The following is a 22,820-nucleotide window of genomic DNA, read 5'->3' as shown; positions in this document are numbered from 1 at the left end:
AATTTTGGCAGTCATCATTCCGGATGCGCTGGCCTTTGTTTCTGTTTTCCCTTGCTCTCTCTAAATGTGATGCCAACTCCAAACAGGTGCAAATTTCCCTGATCAGCAAAATCTGCCATGAAAGGCATATCCACAACCATTTTAGTTCTAGGCAAACGGAGGCAAAGGGTTTCTCCTACTCTCCAATTTCAGTCCAGCTGCTGCCAGAACCCTGAAGATGGCAGGTGGGAGACAAGAAGAAAAATGGCGAGTGCACAGAGAGGGCACAGGCCACCCCTGGTTTCTCATGGAGGTCAGAGGAGAAGGTTGGGGCAGCTCCAGCTTGGATTCTGTCTGAGGAAGCAAGATGGGGCTGGGCAGCAGACTGCTGGGCCCCTGATGGCCACCAGTGTGCTCTACCAAGAGCAGCAAGGGACAGACAAGCCTCCCATTCCTCCCTGAAGAGCAGCGGGATTGAGCTGGAAGATGTTTATGTGAAAAAATGAAAGCAGAATCACTAATAAGTACAGACTCATGGAAGGAAAGGAAAGGGGAGGGAAGCCAACTTTTGTTGACTCTTATCAGGCATCCGGCACTTGGAGAGGGATTCACGTGTGTTACTTAGATGATGAACCTGTATAGAGTCACCCCTCATATCAGCAGGTTCAGCATCTATAAATTCTACCCACTGCAGATAGAAAACATAGTTAGGCCCATTATGGCTGCATCTGTACTGAAGTCGTGCAGATTTTTTGTTATTATTCCCTAAACAACGTAGTATAACAACTGTTTACTGTGCATTTACATTGTGTTAGGTATTGTAATCTAGAGATGATTTAAAGTGCATCAGAAGATGTATCCAGGTCATATGAGGATCTATGCCATTTTACATAAGGCTCTTGAGCATCCATGGATTTGGAGATCCAAGGGAGGTCATATCACCAATCCCCCAAAGATGCTGAGGAATGACTGTACAGGAACTATGAAGGCAACTCTGTATGTTATCAGGTCATCATCAGAGAACACACCTAACACAGCATCAGGAGGGCCATTATCTTCCCCTTGAACTTTGCAAAGACCTGGGGAAATTACGTGGAAAAGCATGGGAGGGAACAGGAAAGAGCAGTCTGAATGCCACACACCCAAGCAGGGGGTGCAGCAGTAGCAGATGGATCATCTGCAGCTTCAGCTACCTGAGGCTAACAGTTGTCACAGGGGACTGCACCAAAACCTGTGCTCAGGGCCAGCTACACAATTGGCAGGGCCCAATGAATATTAAAAATGCAGGTGCCCTTGTTCAAAACGCAAGGGGGAAGTTCCATTAAAGGTGCCAAACACAAAGCTTTTTGCTTTCTTCAGCAGTCTCCTCTCACCTTGTCAAGGTGTTTTTCTCTTTGCCATTTGATGTCATTCTAAAAAAAAATTAAAAATTTAAATAACCCACAGGAAGATTATGTTCATTTTTATATTGGATAGTTCCAATCTTACATGGAACTATAAGGGCACTGAACTCATAAATGGAATCACCGAAATTCCACTACTCCTACATAGTAGCTTGTCCCTAGAGGTTGCTTTGAGCTACCCAGAAGAGAGAAAGGTAATGCTGGAAGGAGAAATGAAGGCTTCCTTGAGGTCATCATCAGACAACAGTCTATCCCCCCCTAAGAAACTTCTGATGCTTCTGGTCCCTCTAAATGACACTCCCCAAGCCCCAACCATTATGATGAGCACATAATTAATTTATTGTCCAAACTGGGCTGTTTGATAGGAGAGACACCACTACTAACTAATACCAGGAAAACCTGGGCTGGCCCAAACAAATCTGAATATACAGCTACCCCCACTGACAGTCTGAGAGCTGTGTGCCAAGCTGACTCCACAATCAGGAGCGGTATCCAGAGAGGAGGTCCGAGCCCCCAACGTACCTGTATGTATAATCACTTGGATTCTGAGTCCAGCTTGGGTTCAAATCCTGGCTTAGCCACTTATATTTACTTATTGACTCTGAGCCTTCATTTCCTTGTCTGTAAGATATAAATAATGATGGCTATCATTTAGGATAGTTTTTATGATAGGATTTTAAAACTGAAATATTTCTTTCTACCTCCGTTTTATCTGAGGCCACCAAAATGTAGGACCAACTATTCCTGCCTTCTCTCCCTCTAATTTCTTCCAAGTGAAATGTTAGAGCACCTCTAAAATACTAGGACCTGCAAAAGAAGGAGTGAAACCAGGTCTGTAGTCTGTTGCTTAACTCCTTCCTCAAGGGTCCACCGGGGTTGAGGCTAGGGAAAGCTAGTTTTAGGATGGCAGTGGGGCCCAGCCCTCCCCAAGGGGGAAGATGCAGATGCCTCCCCTCACCCCACCCACTATAAGGAAGCCACCCAGAGACCTGGATGGGGTCACCAGAGCCTGCAGCCAAGAGGGCTGATGTGTGACACCCTGTGAGGAATGGAAATGCAGTGACAGAAGCAACAGAGCAGAAAGAGTGCCCTGGGCAAGGAAAAGGACCACATGAAAGGGAAGGGACAGTCCAGAGAGGACAGCCTGAAGGAGAAGGTGACCTCACAGGGCTTGGCCTTCAACTGACCAGGGATGAAACAGCAGACTAAAGTGACTGAGGGGGGGTATGGGGAAGGCACCAACTCCACCAGGGGAGTCTCTGTCGTGAGCCCTGGGACAGCCCACACTACAGAGAGCCAGATCCAGTCATCTTCCCAGACAGAGGCACTCAGCCCAATGGACCTCTTCTCCCTCCACCACCATCCCCAGGGGTCAGAAGCCTCAGCCAGTAACTGCAAAGAAAGGCTGGCCAAGTGGACCACGTTCCCTTTCCTGAGCACAGCTATCCAGCCTCAAGCTGGGGATGGGCTGGGAACAAGGAATTTTACTTAAAATTATGAGGACTGGACTACCAGAACCAGATGCTTTTATTTTCTGAAATGAAATTTAACACAAACAGAGAAATGCATGTTATCTGGAAATGAGCACACGCCTAATCAGGCTGACCAGGACTTCTTCCAGGGGCAGGGGATGACCAAACACTGCAGTCTGAGTGGGCAGTGGGGAAAGTACAGAATCACCCTCTCACTGTGCCCTTGGTTGAATCTGCCAGACCCCAAGCACCAGCAAGATCACAGAGGCCCAACAACCGCTCATGCTCTTCTCTCTGTTGGTTCTGACCATTCTCAGTGGTACTGTAGGCAGGGTCGCCCTTCTTAAAGGTCTAGCAGCTGGTGCCCAGACCTGGGCACAGGGTGTAGTCTGACTGATGAGGGCACCCAGGTCAAATGCTGCTGGGACCACAGAAGACACCAGGAGGCAGAGCTGGGAGGGGCAAAGGAAGATGGAGTCCTGGAATGGAAGACAGGAAATAGTCCCCCCCTCCTCCTCCCCCTTTCCCATCTCCCTCCTGGGCCTGGCACTGGCAGGTGCATCCCACAGACGGTCTGGGAAGTGTAGTTGGCAGGGTCCACTCAGTATCGCTGAGCAGAACTGCAAGCTTGGAGCTAAGGGGTGATTGCTTACCCACCATGAGCTGCTGGAACCCTTTTGGATGAAGCCTAGAGGCTGTGGGTGTCACCCCAGGGTGTGGGAAAGGAGGGAGGCAGAGAAGGTTGAAGAGTCACCAAGCACTTTAGGTGGCCGAAGGCTGGATCGAGTGGCCTGGAGACAGCAGTCACAGGGCAGCCTGTGGTCTGTGGGCATCTGAGGCCTGGCTGATTGTCCTCAATTCATCAGTCCAATTACAGCCTCCTTTCTTCATCACCTTATTACCCTGGGACCTGCCTCACCCCAAATTGGCCACTGTTTACCAAAACCCAGAACCTTTAGGAAACCTTTCCAAACAGACCAGAAGAGCACAATCAACCAAAGCCATCTTTTTTAAATGAGGCCCTGTGACCTTGCCCTGACTTCTTCTACAGGATAGAGGTTCTGCATATGCATTCTATAGATCAAGCAGTGAGACTAGGAAGGACCCACCCCTGCATGTAATCTCTCCACAAGTTTGTATCCACACCATAAAAAAACTCTAAGGTGATTGACTTCCTATTCCAAGGCAAGCATTTAGGCTATGTGGTCTTAACTGGGGTCTGTCAGTGGGGAAGCATATAACAAATTGAGACCCTTCAGGATAATTAAATGTGTTTGATAGTATTTCTTTACTGCCCAAACAACCTGATCATGCTGTCTGGAAGGGACAGGAAACACTATGGAAAAACGAGTATTCATCACAGGCCAACTTACCCAGTGAGAAACTTCCCAACATCTTCACAAAGAAATATGAGTCCATCACCCCATCCCAGCCATATCCACTGAAAAGGAATCCATCATCGTGGATCATCTTTCCCCAGCAGCCCCTTCTCTCCTGCTCCTGCCATCCTCTAGTTAAGTAGTGTGGCACCCAAGAGGCCTGTTTACAGCTAATTAGATTAGGAGCTTCTTCATCTGGAAAGATATTTGTAGTTCAAGAAAGAGAGTATGAAGGGTCACTCTCATCGTTCCACGGAAACCAAGGGTTCTGAGCCTCACTATGCTAAGGGACAGAAAGATGTTCCTGTCCCCCAACTCCTTCGCTTCTCTCCAAACATCTAAACCTTAGGAGTCAGGTTCAAATGGAACTCCATGGAAGACTCCAACTTAGAAAGGTCTCAAAGAAAAGCCAAGAGTAAATCATGCTCCTCCTCTCCCCCACCGACCCCACTTCAAAGGAGAAACAGTCGCTGCTTGAATTGCTTTGTTGCAAAGAAGGGGAGGTGGAGAGATCGTGGAGGACAGCAGCGGATGCTGCCCTCCTACCTCTTCCCCCATCTGTTCGAGAATGATTTTCCAAAATATTAAATGCTGCATTTCACTGAACCGGAATTGCATGATGGGTTGGGGAAGGAGGTGGAGGGAGAGAAGCGATTCTGAAATACAATTTCCCAAATGTTTATTTTTCTCCTGAAGACTGTTGCCTGTCCTATTATAAAATCTTCGCACGACCCCTGGCAGGCTGTTGTCTGTAGGGTAAGTAGGCACAGATTGAATTTCGTGCTGTGTCAAGGACAAAATGAATCCTTAATCTGGCAGCAGAAAATGCATATTCACCCGAGAGCAAAGCAGCTCTCGTCTTTCAAACCCCTATGCTTCATTCCTTTTTGAGATGATTCTATCAGGTTGGGCTACTCTTTATTACCCACAAACAGGCAAGATCAGAGCTATAATCTACTCTCACTAACCCGCCTCGCTTACCACTCTCTGGATTTATCAGGGCACTTACATTTTCCACTAAGCGTAAAGGCAGATATTCATGAAGTACCTAAAATATGGAAATTATATCTGAGTTAACTCCAAACATATTTAAGCATTAGAGTACTTCTTATTACTTTTTTTCAAGATGAGGAAAGTCTATTGTTTAGTAAAACTAGACAAAAATTACATTTTCTGCTCCTTGGACACTTCACAGGCTAGCAGGCTAAAGATGCTACGTGGTGAGAAGAGAAACCTCCATCCTGGTTGCTTCTCATTTATTGTCAGGAAAAGGAAATTATGTCCACACTGCTGAATTCTTTTCTCCCACAGTCATCAGGCCACCAGAGACAGAACGTTCTTCTGTTCTCTTTCCCTGTTCACGAACACAGGCGAGACAGTCTGTTCCTGAGCTCTGATCATTCTAACACCCTTCTCGACAAGCTCAAGGTGAGCGTCTGGGTCTCCCAGGTGCCAGTAAAGCGGGGTGCAATTCCAAGTTCATTCTTCTGAAAGCATCCATCATTTTAGCCCTCGCTGCCTTTGAAGATAATTAAAAAGCCAAATGCCCATTGTTATGAAAAACTACAAGGCGAAATTATTTTAAGCCCCACACTTCTGAAAGGCATTTCTAATTAACCAGCCTACACGCCTGCCCTCCTAGCAGTTTAGATGGAGATTTCCGCATAGTTAGGCAGGGAGAGTGTGTCCACACCTGTGCTGGAACAACTGGAGGATAATCTTTTGCCCTCTGGTTAATCATATCTATCACTTTGCTTTACTCTTTCCCATGTTAGCCATAAAATGGGTCACATGGAACTAACTCATCACCGGGTAAACAGAATCTCAAATCTATCGGGATATAGAAAGAGAAAATATATTGGCATTTTAAAATAATTTTGGATAGTTAGGACTGATTGCTGTACTCCTGTCATTCATTAGTTTTTTTCAACTAATTCTTCCTGTGCTACTTCTTGGGGGGTTGTGGAAGGTGGAGAAGAGCTGTAGTCTGGGGGTCAAGACTGGCCTCTTCATGATTTCCTGGGGAGTTATTACGAAGGCAATAGGTAGAGGTTAGTCAGAGGGATGGGCTAGACCATAATTCCTAGAGGAAAATCAAGAGGAGCATGTATGACGTACAAGGTCCAAAGACTCCAGGGACAGAAATTTAGGACAGCATTCCCATGCCAAGAATTCAAATCCTAATAGATAAAGAGCTCAAAATAAAAGAGATCAGGAAGTAGCAAAGAGGTCATGTGTTGGTAACATGTATTTGAGAGCCAGGAAGAATGACTAGATGAATCAGGCTTTTTGAGTCAGTCCTTCTCAAAAAGACTAGTGATTAGTCAGGCAGGGTAAAGGTTCAGCTACCATAACAAAGAGTCCAAAATTCAGTGACTGAAAATGTCCTGGATCTAAAGTGGCTGCTCCTGTTCCTGCCATTTCCCACCTGAAGTAAGAAAAAAAGGACCAACTGAAGACATACTTCTCTGGGGAGAACTTGGCACAGAAGTGGCAAAGACCTACCTACCCATCTCTCCCAGATTTCTCTCTCTCTCTCTCTCTCTCTCTCTCTCTCTCTCTCTCTCTCTCTCTCCCTCTCTCTCCCCCCCACCCCCACCCACTCCATTATCTAGTCACATGGCCACACCAGGCTGCATCAGAGACTAAGATCAGTCCCTCACTAGGAAGTCCCATGCCCAACAACCACAACTCTATTATTGGACAGAGAACATAGATAAGAATGGACAACCGGGGCTTTCATGTTCAAAGTTTCTAGCCTCAAGGAACTTCAAGTCTAGTTGGGAATATAAATAAGCAAATAATAATAATAATAATTCAAAGCAAATATTAGCAGGTCTTTACCAAATGTATTTAGCATTATCTCATTTTAATACATGTGATAGCCTGAATGTTGGTGTCCCTGCAAACTCATATTTGGAAGCTATTAACCAATGCTGACAGTCTAAAGGGGTGGGAATCTTTGAGAAGTGATCAACTCATCAGTTTCCACCCTCATGAAAAGAATTAGTGCTCTTATAAAAGAGATTCCAGGAAACTTTCTTGCCTTGTTGCCATGAGAGGATCCAATAATAAAGCATTACTTATGAAGCAAACAGGGAACCCCCCCACACCAGACACTGAATCTCCTGCTGCCTTGATGTTGAACTTCCTGGCTTCCAGAAGAGTAAAAAAAAAACTTCTGTTGTTTATAAGTTACTCAGTCTAAGGCATTTTGTTATAGCAGCTCAAGCAAAGATAACACTAAAAAGTCCCTATTGTGTTGTAAATTTTATAAAGAAACTGAGACTTGGAAAAAGAGTCTAACCTATTCAAGGTAATAGAGTTAAACATGGAACCCAAATATAAACTGAGTCTGTGGGGACTCAGAACAGTGGTCAGAGACTCTGACCCTGGCTTCTGTCCACCAATTTTTTTTTTCAATTAAGTTTTATTTGAATGCAGCCATATTATTTATTTATATTGTCTATGGCCACTTTCACATTACAACATCAGAGCTGTAGCCACAACAGAGACCAAAAGGGCTTGCAAAGCCTAAAAAATTTATTAGCTGATCACTTCCAGAAAAAGCTGGCCAACTCTGTCCTAAAGCCAGCAGATGAGGCACAGTTAGCTAAACATGCACAGGTGGAAAAGGGACGTGAAAGAGGAACCTAACAGAGGAAAGCAGGTGCTCAAGGAAGAACCCCAGAGGGAAGTTAGGATTTGGTTAGCTCTTGACTCATGAGTACCAACTGGCCAATAAAGACAAGGACTAGAAGTCTGAAGGGCAGTAGTAGGTTCAGGGGACCATAGGTGGATGAGAAGTGTAGGAGAGGGAGATGGAGGAGAGGCTGGAGAAGTGGGGGTGTCCCATGGGAGATGACAGGGCGTAGCTACAGTAACCTGTAGACCAGCATTTCCTAAACTTGGACAGAATCTAGGGCCCCACCACAAACCAACTGAGTCAGTCTCTGTATTTTAAAGAAGCTCTCCATGAGACTCCAGGAGAAGAGTGAGGAGGCGGGGCCAGAGGTTGTTGCAATGACCCAAAGCCACTATAAGTGTATCTCCAGGAGGGTATGGCAGCAAGGTTTCATGTGACAGCCTCTTGATATAAGATAAAGAGAAGGAGAAGAAGAAAATGAAATGATTCCTTATGACCCAGACAGTGGGGAGTGAGCATGGGCTTGGTTATCAGGTGATCCCAGTGAGGTCTCCTCCCCACTCACCTCTGTAACTTGACTGTGAACTTGGGTTTCACCTGGAATCAAATTCCAGAAATCATTTCCCAGAAAAAGAGAAACTATCCACACCCCAAACAAATCACAGCCTGACTGCTTTAGAAACAATCAAACCTTTAAGTAACCAAATATCATGGGAAGGGTCAACACTGAGGATATTCACCTTTCCTTGTTCATTTGTGGCCCTTGGAGGAATTTAATTTTTTTTTTTCTGTTTGCGAAATTTGTTTCACTGGCCCCATGAAAAAATTGACTTGTGATTATCTTTGTGTTTGAAACTCTTGTTTTCTTTCTTTTATGAGTCTGTGTACAGTTCTCCAACCACGCTGGGAAATAAGTGATGGAAGGAATGGAAATCGGTAGAAAGAGTCCCAACTGCACAGCATGTACTCATTGGTATGAGGCAGTTAGATAAATGCATCCCTTGACTCATTCCTTAAATAAATAAATCATAGGTTTGGAGCTTAAGTAATAAATAATAGAAGAGGGGAAAGGGAGAAACTAAGAGAAGCTGACAAGGTTTTTTTTTTTTTTTTCAAAAAAAAAAGGTATATGAAAGCAAGATGATGAAAGGTTGAGTTTTTGCCGGCCATTCTGTCCGTATTTACTGGCCGTATTTTACTAGAATTCTTTATTTGACTACTTCTTCATTGCTCTTAAGTTTGTGGACTGGTGTACGGTCAAAGATTAGATGCTATACCTTTTCCCTGAAAATTACTTATTTGGCTGAAGTTGAAGTTTAAATGTATATCAAATGGGCATAATAACAGACGCTGAGTTGTTGTATGCTTGTATGTAGCATGTTTTCAGCTGCTAAATTTAGGATGATTTGTTATGTGTAAGTAGATAGCTGATGTGTGTGGTGTTTGTTGGTCTTCTTTGGACATAATAGGATGACTTCAGTCTTGAGGTTTTTGTATGTGGTATTATCATGTTTGAGCTACTTTCCCCCCTACTGCTCTTTGCCTGGCTCCCTCTTACTAAGACAGGACTCACCGTCTTAGTATGTTCTGGCTGCTGTAACAAAAATCTTAAGACTAGGTAAGTTATGAACAACATAAATATATTACTCACAGTTATGGATGCTGGAAAGTCCAAGATCAAGACACAAATGACTTAGTGCCTGGTGAGGTTTTGCTCTCTGATTCAAAGATGACACTTTCTAGCTGTGTCCCCATATGGTAGAAGGGGAAAAGGGAGTTTGCCAGAATCTTTTATAAAGTCTCAACTCTCAATCATGAGGATGAAAGCCTTAATCATGTCTTAATCATGTCCCAAATACCACACCTCTTAGCATTCCCAGCATTGAGTACTAACCTTTAACATGAATTTTGAGGGGGCACAGACCTTCTGACATTAGATAGTACTTTTTCCAAAATCTCTTTCCCAATCTCCATATGTAACTTAGGTGTCCCTTCCACGTACTGCCACAGCACCCTGGGGTTCCCTATTAATACTATAAACAGCCAACTTTTATTGAACATTTACAATCGAAACTTTGTACATGGATTATCTTTTCTAATTCTTTCACCCAACCAATGAGATAAGTTTCATTACTAATTCACTTTTGTGGGTAATAAAATTGAGGCATAGAGGGGTTAAGGAATGTCTTCAAGGCCACTTGGTTGGGATTGTTCATTATCTGTGCCTCTTTATACTGTGATTTCTAGAGAAAGAAGCCCATAGCTGCCTGGTACAATATTCGAGATATTCAACAGAGGTGCCCAGTGCAGACTAATCCTTGATGTCTTCAGGGGTTTCTCTCTCCCTGTGTGTGTACACACCCCCACACATGCATGTGTAAGTTGTAATTTATAAGGCCACAGAAATCTTCCCTCAATGTGAGATTCATCTCATACACATGGGATTATAAGGTTTACAACTCAAACTCACAGAGTTAAATTGCCTTCTTGAAGTTGTCTGTTGCAAAGCATTAGTTTATAAGAGCTGTGCTGCCTAATCTAGTTAGGCCTGAGATTGCACTGGCAGACTCCAGATGCTCTATTCTCTCTCTATTCTCCTGGACTTTATTTGCCAGTCCTATGGAAGGCAGAGCTCCAGGGTGGCAGAGTGCAGCCCTCAGGGTCTGCCTTTCCCAGTGCATGTAAGGCCAGAAGGGGCCCTGGCATGCTGAGTGATGTGTGAGTACGTAGGGTTAAATATAGCCTTCCTATTTATCCCTCAAATATTCATTCTGCTCTCTTTATAGATGAAATTGCGCTTCCATAAAAGAGAAACAGAGAAGGAAAAGACGGGGGCAACTCTCAGGTTACTTGCAGATTTCTGAACTTCTTACCCAAGGTAGTATCTAGGAGACTATTCCCTAAACAGGCCATCAGAAATCTCATTTTCAACAACTAGCAAACCCAGCTTGGCCAATTTGTGACTTCTTGGGATTTGTCAGTTGGGGAGGAAAGCAAAAAAACAGATATATAAAAATGGGCTACTAAAAGTTGAAGGCTATCCCAAGCTGTCCCTTTCCTAGTTCCATCAGAACTGGGTTCAAATCCCAGCTCCATTATTTACAGCTCTGTGATCTTAGAAGTCAACCAAACTCCCTTCCAGTTCTATTCAGCAGAGCTTTTCTAGGCCCTGCACTGCTCTGGTCAAGAGAGTCTTCCACCAATGTAAAGTACGGAAATCCTCTTCAGGCCACATCCAGCAACCAGAGGTGCCCATGATAAACAGGGCTCTCCCCATAGCTCTCATTGAATTAGGGCTTGGTCATTTAATTTACTGCCCTTTCTTAAGTGAAGGTGATTGTTATTTTTGCAGAAATAATATCCAACATCTGATAAATGATGACTACTCAAAAAGTGCTTTCAGAAGGCAGAGAAAGAGGAAGAAAAATCTTTGCTTCAGAGTTGTGTTATAAAGTTATACAATTTGTGCAAGTTTCCTGTCTCAGTGATTGGCACATGAGGGGAACTCAATATTGATTCTCCTCCCGCCTCACTCTTCAAATGTAAAAGTAACCTAGGAAATAGCACTTTGAAGTATCACAAATGGGTACAAATTTATTTGTAGGATTTATTACTGTAGGAAAGCCTAAAGAAATAGACCTGGGCAGGAAAGTTTATGTGAAGGTCAAGGAGAGTCCTTAAAGTTTCAGACTTTGATGTTTGTATAAGAAAAGGCACTATATGAGATAGCTGGGTCAAATGGTGGTTCCATTTCAAGTTTTCTAAGGAATCTCCATACTGCTTTCCAGAGGGATTGCACCAATTTGCAATCCCACCAGCAATGTATGATTATGCCTTTCTCCCCACATTCTCACCAATATTTACTATTGTCTGTATTCTTGACAACTGTCATTCTGACTGGAGTTATATGAAATCTTAGAGTAGTTTTGATTTGCATTCTCTAATTACTAGAGATGTTGAACATTTTTTCATATATTTGTTGATCGAATATGTATCTTCTTCTGAGAAGTGTCTTTTTAGCTCCTTAGCCCATTTATTGATTGGGTTGTTTGTTTCTTTGGTGTTTTTTGAGTTCTTTATATATCCTGGAGATTAGTGCTATCTGATGTGTGTGCATGGAAAAAAATTTGCTCCCAGGATGTAGGCTCTCTCTTCACCTTATTGTTTCTTTTGTTAAGAAGAAGCTTTTAGTTTGAGCCTATCTCATTTATTAATTCTTGATTTTATTTCTTGTGCTATAGAGTCTTGTTAAGGAAGTCAGGGCCTAATCCGACTTAATGAAGATTTGGGCCTATTTTTTCCTCTATTAGGCACAGGGTCTCTAGAGTAATTCCTAGGTCCTTAACCCACTTTGAGTTGAGTTTTGTGCATGGTGAGAGATAGACTGTGGAAGCAACCTTGATGCTTCCACATCAAGATGAATGTATAAAGAACCTGTGGTATATATACACAGTGGAATATTACTCATCATTAAAAGAGAATAAAATTATGGCATTTGCAGGTAAATGGATGGTGTTGGATAATATCATGCTAAGCAAAGTAAGCCAATCCCAAAAAACCAAAGGCCAAATGTTCTCTTTGATAAGTGGATGCTGATCCTTAACAGAGAGGGGGGAGGCATGGGAAAAGTGGAGGAACTTTTGGGCAAAGGGGAGAGAGAGGAGGGACGGTGTCTGGGGGCAGGAAAGATGGTGGAATGAGATGGACATTATTTCCCTAGGTACATGTATTACTGCACATATGGTATGACTCTACGTTGTGTACAATCATAGAAATGTAAAGTTGTGCTGCAGTTGTGTACAATGAATCAAAATGCATTCTGCTGTCATATATACTGATTTAAAATAATTAATTTTTTTAAAAATAAAAGAAAAGGCGCTAAGAAAATAAACATTAAAAAGAAAGAAAAGGCACTAAGCTTGTGAAACACAGATGGGTGGGTGAGAAGAGGACCTGAGCAGGCAGGCCATGAGGTGACACTTTAGCAGGACTATGGAACTGAAAGGTATGAAACAGCAATTAAGTCTCACATGCACCACCTGCAGGACAGTGAAGGAGTCGCACAGCAGCAGAACTGCAACATCTGTGGTCCCAACACCAAACAGCCTTTGTCTCTAATTCCCCAGCCCTGAGACTCGCAGAATTATCCAAACACTAATCCAAGAGCTATTTTATTCTTTTGGCAAAATAACGTTCTTTGGGAGTTTAATTCCTGGGAAATAAATAAAAATTACTTATTTAACTGAGGATGATTCTTTTCATATCTTTTTTCAACAGCAGTTACCAGCAAACTCCTCCAAATGACTTTATACTGTTTGGAAATAATCAATTCAGATCTAACCCAGTTAAGTGTATTAGAGAAGGGAATACACTGTGCAAATTTTCCACAGCATTTCTGGACAGGGAGGGCCCAAATGTAAACAGTGAAATAAAACCACCAAGGGTCTTCCCTTTTTCATTGGAAGATGGGCACAATCCAGTGACTGTGTGATTGATGCCATTACTCTTTCTCTCACCTAACATCAGTTGCTTGTTGAAGCAATGGCTTAACATATTCAAATTCCAAACTATTTTATTTACTAGATATTAATTAAAACACGAGAATGAGCCAGGGGATGACACAGCAAGAAAGCTATAACTAGATGTGGGCCCCTCAAACTTGGACTTTGCAGCCATGGGACTGAAAAATAAATGTTTTCTGAGAGAGAGAGAGAGAGAGAGAGAGAGAGAGAGAGAGAGACAGTGGATTTTCTCAATGCATGGAAATACATACACACATACACAGAGTAATATTAAAGGAAAATATTACACAAAATAGCATATGTGTGCTGATGGTGACATAAAAACACATTTATGGCATTGATAAAAGTGGAAAAATTTGGGGAAATTCAATAGTTGACCTCACCCTCTTTGGGTTGCTTAGGCTCTTTAAGCTTGAAAATTTTTTCTAGGTAAATATTAAATCTTTACACATATGTACATTTAAGATGAGTTCCTAAGAACATGAATGCTCAAGAGCAATAAGTAGGAGTTGATCAGGGAAATCTTAATTTGCATTTTTCTTGCCTTAAATGCCTGAAATATCTTGGGTATAATGTTGCGTGAATAAGGCTTTTAGTATTTAATGTGACTTAAACATTCTTTTCCTTTTTTATTTTTATTTATTTATCTATTTATTTGGTTAGGCTCTATAAAACATTTTCTATTAGTGGCTGTTACTTTCCATTATTATCTACTGATTTTACTAACAAAGAAAAGATATGTCAAGGCTGCTATTAGTCTGCTCAAATCTTTTCTGTTATCTGATCATAAACTACACTACACTTAAACCGGGGACAATCCTTTTGGAAAGGAACACCAGGTGGTCCATCTTAACCTCAATCCTTTTCATAGTACAGGGCTTCTGACTTGTCAATCCATTGCTGACTACGTCTTTTGATTTTCCCAACAGTGCTGTTGAAGTAGATAAGGTAATATTCCTCTAGTCATCAGAGATACTGAGACAAAGAATACTGTTAAAGCTACCTCTTCCCTGATATGCACAGTTAGAAACACTAAAACCTCACCATGACACTGTAAGTGAAGTCTAAGACATTCAGTCAGGAAAACACAGCTTTGCCTTATTTTGAAGTTAATCAAATCAGCAGGATAAACCTATGCAGCTGGCCTGCTCAGGCCTTCCAGGGCTATAGCTGCGGAATGCAAACTCACCCCGGGCCCAGCTGCGATTCAGCACCAGCCGCTGTCCAGTACAGTGTAAATCCTACCCCAGGGATGCTTCCAGCGCTGACTGAGAATTCCCAGATAGTATCGAGGCTTCCAGGAATCTCCCAGTTAGTTGAGATCCATTTCCTTCAAAGGAATTGAGTTGAGAAAACACTGGAGGCAATTTCAAAGACAGTTACCTGCCATTTCCTCACTTTCCCTACCCCTCAATATCTTCTCTCCCCCAACGGAGAAAAGAACTTTATCACTCACTTGACTGAGAATGGGAGCTGCATGGAGAATAGAGCCCATGTCCAATGTCACTGTGTCCGAATGATGAGTTTTAATGTACTTGTAGAGTCCAACATGGAGAACAGATCTGATTCCTTTCCCTACTTTACTGGCACATTTCAGAACGACCACTAATATCACTAATATTTCAGACTACAGAGGAAATTAGACATGCCTCCCTATGCGAGCAGCGTTCTTATCTCACCTCCTCCTGTAGAAGGGAGAACAATCCCATCCAGATTCAGAACCCTAGTTCCATGTCTGGTTTCCAAATCTGCAGGCACCACTGTGCAGACAACAGAGAAGGAGGTAAAGGAGTGGGGTGGGGAAGGAGTGTATTGTTCTCAACTTTTAACATGTTTTACGGGTTACTGACTGACCTGATACAGCTCATAAATTCTGCCTACACCTCAAAATCCTCTTGCTTACTCACTATCTCTGCCTAACACAGCTTATAAGTTTTATCCATTCTATTTGTTTTTCTTGTCTTCTCTAGCAGAACTGAATATTCTTTATTCCTACAGCAAACACACATTGTAAGCAGAAAGATGGGTGGGGGAATAAGATAAAGGGCAGGGGAAGTGGCAGGAAAAGCAGGAACCAGAACAGAGAGAGGCTGAGCCACAGCAATGAGGTGGAGTTTTGAGCAGAAAGTGGTGGGGGCCAAACTCCTGAGGAGTGAAAGTCACAGTCACTGGGACTCCAGGGACTTCTGAAATCATTTGTAGGCCTCCTTTCAATGAGCTTCCTCCTCTCCTTTGGAGGGGAGATGTCACATTTTATGACAGTATCTCCTAGGAAGCCCTCCTTCCTGACCACTCTTCCTGCTTCCAGTCCCCTGGGAAGCATGCTTCGGGAATGATAAGGATGGAAATTTCCGCACATAGAAGGAGTCAAGCGAGAAAGGAGGAGCAGAGACCCAGGAGGTCTCGCAGGCATTATAGATAACTGCTACATTGGAACACATGTATATGTCATATGATTTATTTTGACAAGGTAATCAAATCTTAGTTCCCTGAGTAATAAGAATTAGAAGGGACTTGTCCAACTTGGGTCATGTGCTGGTCTCCTAGGACCCCCTTAACAAAAAACTACCATCTGGGTGACTACAAACAACAACAACAACAACAAAATACATCCTTATTGTCTCTGAGACCTGGAGGCTACAAATCCCAACCAGGATGCTAGCAGTGTTGGTTCCTCCAAGGGATCTGAGTGAGAATCTGCTCCATCCCTCTTCAGCTCCTGGTGATGGCCTGGCATTCGGTATTCCTTGGCTTCCCAGAATGTAGCTCCAATCTCTGCCTCCACCAACATGTGGCCTTCCCTGTATCTAATTTTCATGTCTCCTTCTCTTCTTCTTATAAGGACCAGTCAGCTGTGGTTAGGGGGCCATCCTATTCCAGATTGACCTAGTCTTAACCAATTATATCTGCAATGACTCTATTTCCAAATAAGGTCATATTCCAAGGTACTGGGATTTAGGACTTCAACATATCTTTAGGGGAGAGGGGACAAAATTCAACCCATAATAGTCCACAATTGAGAAGTAAATATTTTTATTTTATTTATTTGGAGTCCTAATTCTTTAACACTCTGATGGTAGGAAGATTGCTTGAGTTTTTCCAAGTGTAAAGATGATGGTAGTGTAAGATTATGGTAAATTTTATTTTATACATACTGTATATATGGGACAGTACCTTAACAGTATCTATCTCACAGTATCTATCCTCTTGGGAATGGCAATGAAGGGCTTCTATATTGTCCTTTCTCTATTTCTATATTGTAATTTATTATAATATTTGAGGTTTTAGAGGGGGGACCAGGGATCGAACTCAGGAGCACTCATCCACTGAGCCACATCCCCAGCCCTATTTTGTATTTTATTTAGAGACCGGGTCTCACTGAGTTGTTTAGCGCCTCGCTTTTGCTAAAGCTGGCTTTGAACTCACCATCCTCCTGCCTCAGCCTCCCAAGACTCTGAGATTATAGGTGTGTGTGACCACACACCTGACAATATTTGAGTTTTTATAACAGGCATGTACTTCTTTGTCATCAGAAAGAACTATAAAGAGGCATTTTTCAAGGGGCTTAACTTTCCCTCCGAAGTCCGTCTCCATAGGACACAGGAAGAACCATCATGGATGTGGAAAAATAGCAGGAGACAGGAGTCTGTGATTTGTCTTAATTTAAGTCTTAAATTATCATTAAAGGAGGACTTCAGTTTTCATGTTTACCTCAAAAAAAGAGACAGGATTTAAATACTGAGAGAGGCAGGTTTCCTGTTAGTCAAGACTAAAAGGAAATATTGACTTTTAGGATTTCTAACCAAAGTAAGATTCCCCAATAAAACACAGACCAACCAATTCATTTTGAATTTTAGATAAGCAACTGATAAACTTTTTTAGTATAACTATGTCCCAACAACTGCAAGAGACATACATATACTAAATGTTATTCATTCTTTGCCAGAAATTAACATTTAACTGAGCATCCTGTACTTTTACTTACTAAATCTAACAAAGCTATTCCAAACATACCAGTAGATAAGCTTTTTCAAAAAAAAAAAAAATTAGACCACAGGAGGGATTTGTCCCAGACAGCACTTATAAAAGGAACAATAAGAAGTCAAAGCTGACCACATTTTTCTCCTGTGATTTTTGCACCAGCCATAGAAATGTGACTTAAATGAATCCTATTGTTGTCAACACTCCAAGTCAGGGGTTCTTGACTGTACACTAGTTGCAGGGGCTATTCATTAGTCTATTTGCTGTTGCTTATAACACAATTCCACAGATTTAGTAAGTTAAAAAGAAAGAAGATTATTTTGGCTCGTGGTTCTGGAGATCCAAGATTAAGAGGTTGTATCTGATGTCGTTCTTCTTGCAGAGATTCCTGAGGGAGTGCGGGGCATCCCCTGGTGAGAGACAGAGAACACATGATCTCTCCTTTTCTTATAAAACCAACAGTATCCCATCACACAGCTCCACCCTGATGACCTTATCTAATCACCTTTTAAAAATCCCACTTCTAAGCCCCATAGCCTGATGACGTTTCTGTTCTCTTAATACCCAGCTCTGGGGATTCAACCCCAATATGCGTTTCAGAGGGGAGAAACCATATTCAAACCATAGAGGGGTCTATAAACCTCCCAAAATTACAGACCATACTGGCTTCAGGTGCATCTTTATGGGGATATAAACCATCATTCAATTCCCCAAAGTGTCTGAGGCCGCCAGAATGGGCAGAGGCACCATCTTATTGACTAACGGCACAGTTTAAACCCAGCAAAGGCATTTTTTCAGGGGTCTTGGGTACTATTTTTTCAGGGCAATTACCTTTATGGCAATCATCTGATGATCTAAACTGAAAAATGAGGGAATCTCAGAAAATTTAAGAGTGGGAAGTTTACCTGTCAATGAAGCATCCCTCTTAGAAAGACTCCTTATGTTCCATGTGTTTCACAGGAACTGACTGGAAGCCAGTTAGTTCGTGGGTGACGCTGATCATTGTGAACTCTCAGGTGAAGGTCAGAGTTGAGTCATCTGCCTCAGAAGCCAAAGGCTCTTAAAGAGAGGGAGAGACAGAAAGATAGCCACGCAACAATGCCCAGGACATAGATAGACTTACTACCTGTAGAAAAACAAATGGCCATTTGGATAATTTCTAATTGATTATTATTTTTCTTTAGAATTCCTTCTTCAGTTTGCCAATGGCAATTACCAATGAGCTTGACTGGCCCCAACGCTCTGGTGTTACTGGATTTCTGGACTCCACAAGCAGGTATGGTGTTGGAGACTCTCAAACCCTTCAGTATATCACTGTATGAAAGAAAACAGGAGGGGGGCTCACTCCCAAGATGCTGAAACCAGAATTATTAATGAATTGCTTATAGAATATGAATGACATGCAATGCAATCCGCCACTGGCATCGAGGCCATCACTCATGCAGTGTGATGGAACATGCATCATATGTCAGTGCTGGCGAGAAGGGACTGTTCCTGCCATGGGAGAGGGGGGGACCTGTGGTTTACTACGAATGGAAAATACTCAAAAGACATCACTGATTTTGATTATATTTACAAAGGTAATGGCTAAAATTAATTTGCAAGACTCAAGGTCCTGGAATCATCCTGATTTTAATGCTCTGGGTTTGTGAACAGACTGCACCTGATGTACAGTCTGAATGCAAACAGCACTTCAAGGCTGTGTGCTGTGGGTAGGAGACTGCATCTATCTGCAATGCGTGACTGGGCCTGTGTGGACCTAGGGCCTGGCTATGCTCCCCAGGGCCTGAGCCCAGCAGGCACACCTGTGATGCTAGGGAGACGTTGCAAGTGTCCCAACATGGTAGAAAGTCACAGGGTGAGAGGAATATCTCTTTCAACATCCCCTAGCTATGTATAAAAACTAAAAGGTAAAAGGAATACAGCATATGAATGGCTTCCTGTGTAAAACAGAAGAAAGGACAGAACTTTGCCTGTAGGTCTTTAGCAGGACACAACCCGCCCTCTCTGACAGAGGTAGCTACACCTGAGAGAGAGGAAGCCCCGTGAGATGAGCCATGGAAATTGTAGCAAGTGTGCCTGGGGCCTGACACCCCAATCTGTAAAGAGCTGGAACACCCAAAGGACAAGCATTTAGAGTTTCAACACACAATTGTCTTGTTTAACAAAGGACATTGCAAATGGTCAATAATCTTGTGGTTTATTATCTTTACTCATTCACTTTAAAATACTTACTAATACTTATCACAAAAGCAGGCACAGATGCATAGGTTATTTTGAAGGTGAATAAGGTTTGTCCTGCCTCTGCAGTCAAATATGATCAAGTAAGGCAGACATGACAATGTACTGATAATGATAATGTAAGTTAGGTGTGTCAAGGGCGAGTCTCACACAAAAGGGCTCTGTAGGGAAGGCACTCACTGAAGTGATCAACAGCCCTCTCCTTTTGGGGTCTAAGAGAAGGGGCCCAAACCTCAAAGTGCCTAGGAGATTTGAGTGATGAAAGGTGATAAAGAAAAAGCTGGAAAAGATAACAAATCTTTGAGAAAACATACCCATAATTCTACAGGAATCATCTGTGAATATAAGGAAAGCAGAGGAGATGTGTTTTTAAGCTTAGGTCCCATTTTCAAACTTAACCAAAAACCTAGTTCTTGTCATTAGTGGAAAAAACACTAATGATACCAAGAATAGGGACAGCATGAAGTAAAGTTTGTTAAAAATAAAAAGTAACTACATGCCAAGCACTGTACTGGGTGTCCTGTAGAGAGGGTGTCATTCAGTTACCTTGTGAGGTAAGTGGTATTATTTTTTTTGTATTTTGCCATTAAGTTTAAGTCAACAGATTAAGGAACTTCACCAAGTCATGTGATTAATTAGACGTAGTATAATGTGTCATCATGGAACTTGGGTCAAACTGTAACAAGGACAGTGACGTGATGGGTGAGGGCCCTCCTACCCACAGCCCATAGCCTTTAAGTGCTGCTTGCATTCAGAGTACAGAAATGTGCCTCCCTCTAGCTTTTGTCCCTTAGATATGGGACACAGCTGTGGGTTAGGGAAATGACTATCCAGTTATCCATTTATAAAAATATCTGGAAGTTTCTCTAATCAAGGCTTCTATGATAATAGCAGAATTTTAAATGAGAAGAACACAGTTTCCTGATCTTTCAGTGGAAGCTTAAATTTACACGTGAATCCTATAAATCTTGGCCACCTTTTGACCTCATGAAGAAAATCCAGTCTGAATTTTAATATTAATGATCAAGTAGTTTACATCTTGACTGGAATCATTCAAAGAATGCAAAAGGTAGGATGAGAACTCGTTTCCTCCTCTGCTTCCACATACAGCTCACACACACCAGTAGCTGTCCTGCCTCTCCTAAATTTAATTTTCCCCCAAATTCTACCCAAACTTAGCTCCTGCCCCCAAGAATACTCTGTTCAGTGGTTTTTCATTTTTACTGGGAGACAAGAGGGAGATCAGCCTCCTTTCTCCATCTGCACCTCTATCTTGGCACTTGGTTTGCTCCCTGGCCAGTGAAAATCCCTTTAGCTCTCCACTCCTTCACCACCTTCCACCTCCATCCTGATCAGAGCCCTTTGGGCAGCAGGATCTTCTTTAGAAGCAAGAAGGAAAAGCTGTTTTGTAACTCTTATAACCATTATTCAGAAAAATTCTGACTCTGTCAGTCCACTTTCTGCTGTAATGACAGAATACCACAGATGGAATCGTGGGGTTTTTTTTTAATATTCATTTTTTAGTTTGTAATTGGACACAATATCTTTATTTTATTTATTTATTTTATGTGGTGCTGAGGATCGAACCCAGGGCCTCGCAGGTGCTAGGCAAGCGCTCTACCACTGAGCCACAATCCCAGCCCCTGGAATCATTTATTTTAAAAAGAAGAAATTTATTTCTCACAGTGCTAGAGGCTGGGAAGTGTGATATCAAGGTACTGGCATCCGATGAGGACCTTCTTACTGAATCCTCACATGTAAATGAGCATCACGTGCCTAGAGCAGGACAGCCTATTAGCCCAGGTCTTTCTTCCACTTCTTATAAAGCCACTAATGCCATCCCAGGGTCCCGCCCTCATGACCTCATCACTCCTCCATTGTGTCCCCAAGGTCCACCCCCAAATACCATCAACGTATGCATCTGGTGATTAGGTTCCCAACACATGAACTTTTGAGAGAGACAATCAAACCACAGCACTGTCTCACAAAGGAAGTGGCCCCCTAAGTGTGGCCTATGTAAAAATCCTCTCTGTTCCGAGCTAATCTGTGTTGACTGAGCACCTCCTCATATTAAGTATATTACTCAGTCTGTTTATGCAACTTGCTCTGGTTGACGCTAAGGATTGCCTTATCTGCTTTACTTCAAAGGTGTCGAGCACACCACAGCTAGTTGCTCACCTTCCTGGAGCTTTTCTCTCTATGGGTCTGTTGGGCCCTGAGCTATATTTTTGCCAGCTGTTTCTTTGTACTATGCCTGTGTTCTCTGCCACTCGGCTAGAATGGAGAAGACTATATTCAACTTCTTTTGATAGAAAAGGAAATTCTCTATTTGGAGTACGACTTGCAATGATTCCCTGTTAAGCAGAAGCATAGGTGGTATGGCACTCCCTGCATGTCACCATGCAACATGTCCTCAGAGGAGTCATACTAGTAAGCCTTCTCACACACCATCATGTGACTGTACCTATAGATAGCATATGATAGGTCAATCTCTTTATTAAAGTAATAAAAAGACTATAAGGTATATCAAAATATCAGAGAGAGACTAGCACATGATAGAGGTCCTGTTCTTAGGAAATCAGGAAAATGAAAATCCAGACCTAGGAACAGCACTTGAGAGGCATGTGCACAGCCTCCACTGGCATTTTGGACAAATGTCCCTTGAGTCCAGATGCTTCTCGACACAATGTCTCATGGATTTCTCTATCCAACTGGACCCTCTAGAATGTGTTTCCTGTGATCCGGGATCAGCCTCCTAGCGTAAGCATAAGCAATGATCATCGGAAAATGCACCCCAAGCCGGACGCAGTGGCGCACGCCTGTAATCCCAGAGGCCCAGGAGGCTGAGTCAGAAGGCTCAAGAGTTCAAAGCCAGCCTCAGCAAAAGCAAGGCACTAAGCAACTCAGTAAGACTCTGTCTCTAAATAAAATATAAAAATAAGGCTGGGGATTATGCTCAGTGGGTGAGTGCCCCTGAGTTCAATCCCTGGTACTCCCTTCCCCAAAAAAGAAAGAATGCACTTCATGAAAGCACAAAGATGCAGTTTGGGAGAGAAAATGGTTTTTTTTCTTCCCTTCTTCTACTATACTCTTCGTTCTTTCAAAATTAATCTCTTGCATAACATGAGAATAACACTAATTGAAATTATGTGCATTCATCGAAAGACAAACATGACCCCTTGGCTTTACAAACTTTA

General features: G+C 42.6%; 1 protein-coding gene across 1 annotated transcript in view; it reads left to right on the top strand.

Annotated features, from left to right (window-relative positions):
* Aoah (acyloxyacyl hydrolase) overlaps positions 1 to 22,820 on the top strand; it is a 209,591-nt gene that overhangs the window by 111,743 nt on the left and 75,028 nt on the right. The window contains exon 12 of the mRNA XM_077796782.1: positions 18,567 to 18,658. Within this exon, the coding sequence (XP_077652908.1) occupies positions 18,567 to 18,658 (92 nt within the window). The remainder of the gene's footprint in view (positions 1 to 18,566; positions 18,659 to 22,820) is intronic.

This window comes from Urocitellus parryii, chromosome 3 (assembly GCF_045843805.1).
Source record: "Urocitellus parryii isolate mUroPar1 chromosome 3, mUroPar1.hap1, whole genome shotgun sequence".
Taxonomy (NCBI): Eukaryota; Metazoa; Chordata; class Mammalia; order Rodentia; family Sciuridae; genus Urocitellus; species Urocitellus parryii.
The sequence above is the reverse complement of the archived record's forward strand: the minus strand, read 5'-3'. Positions and strand labels throughout refer to the sequence as shown.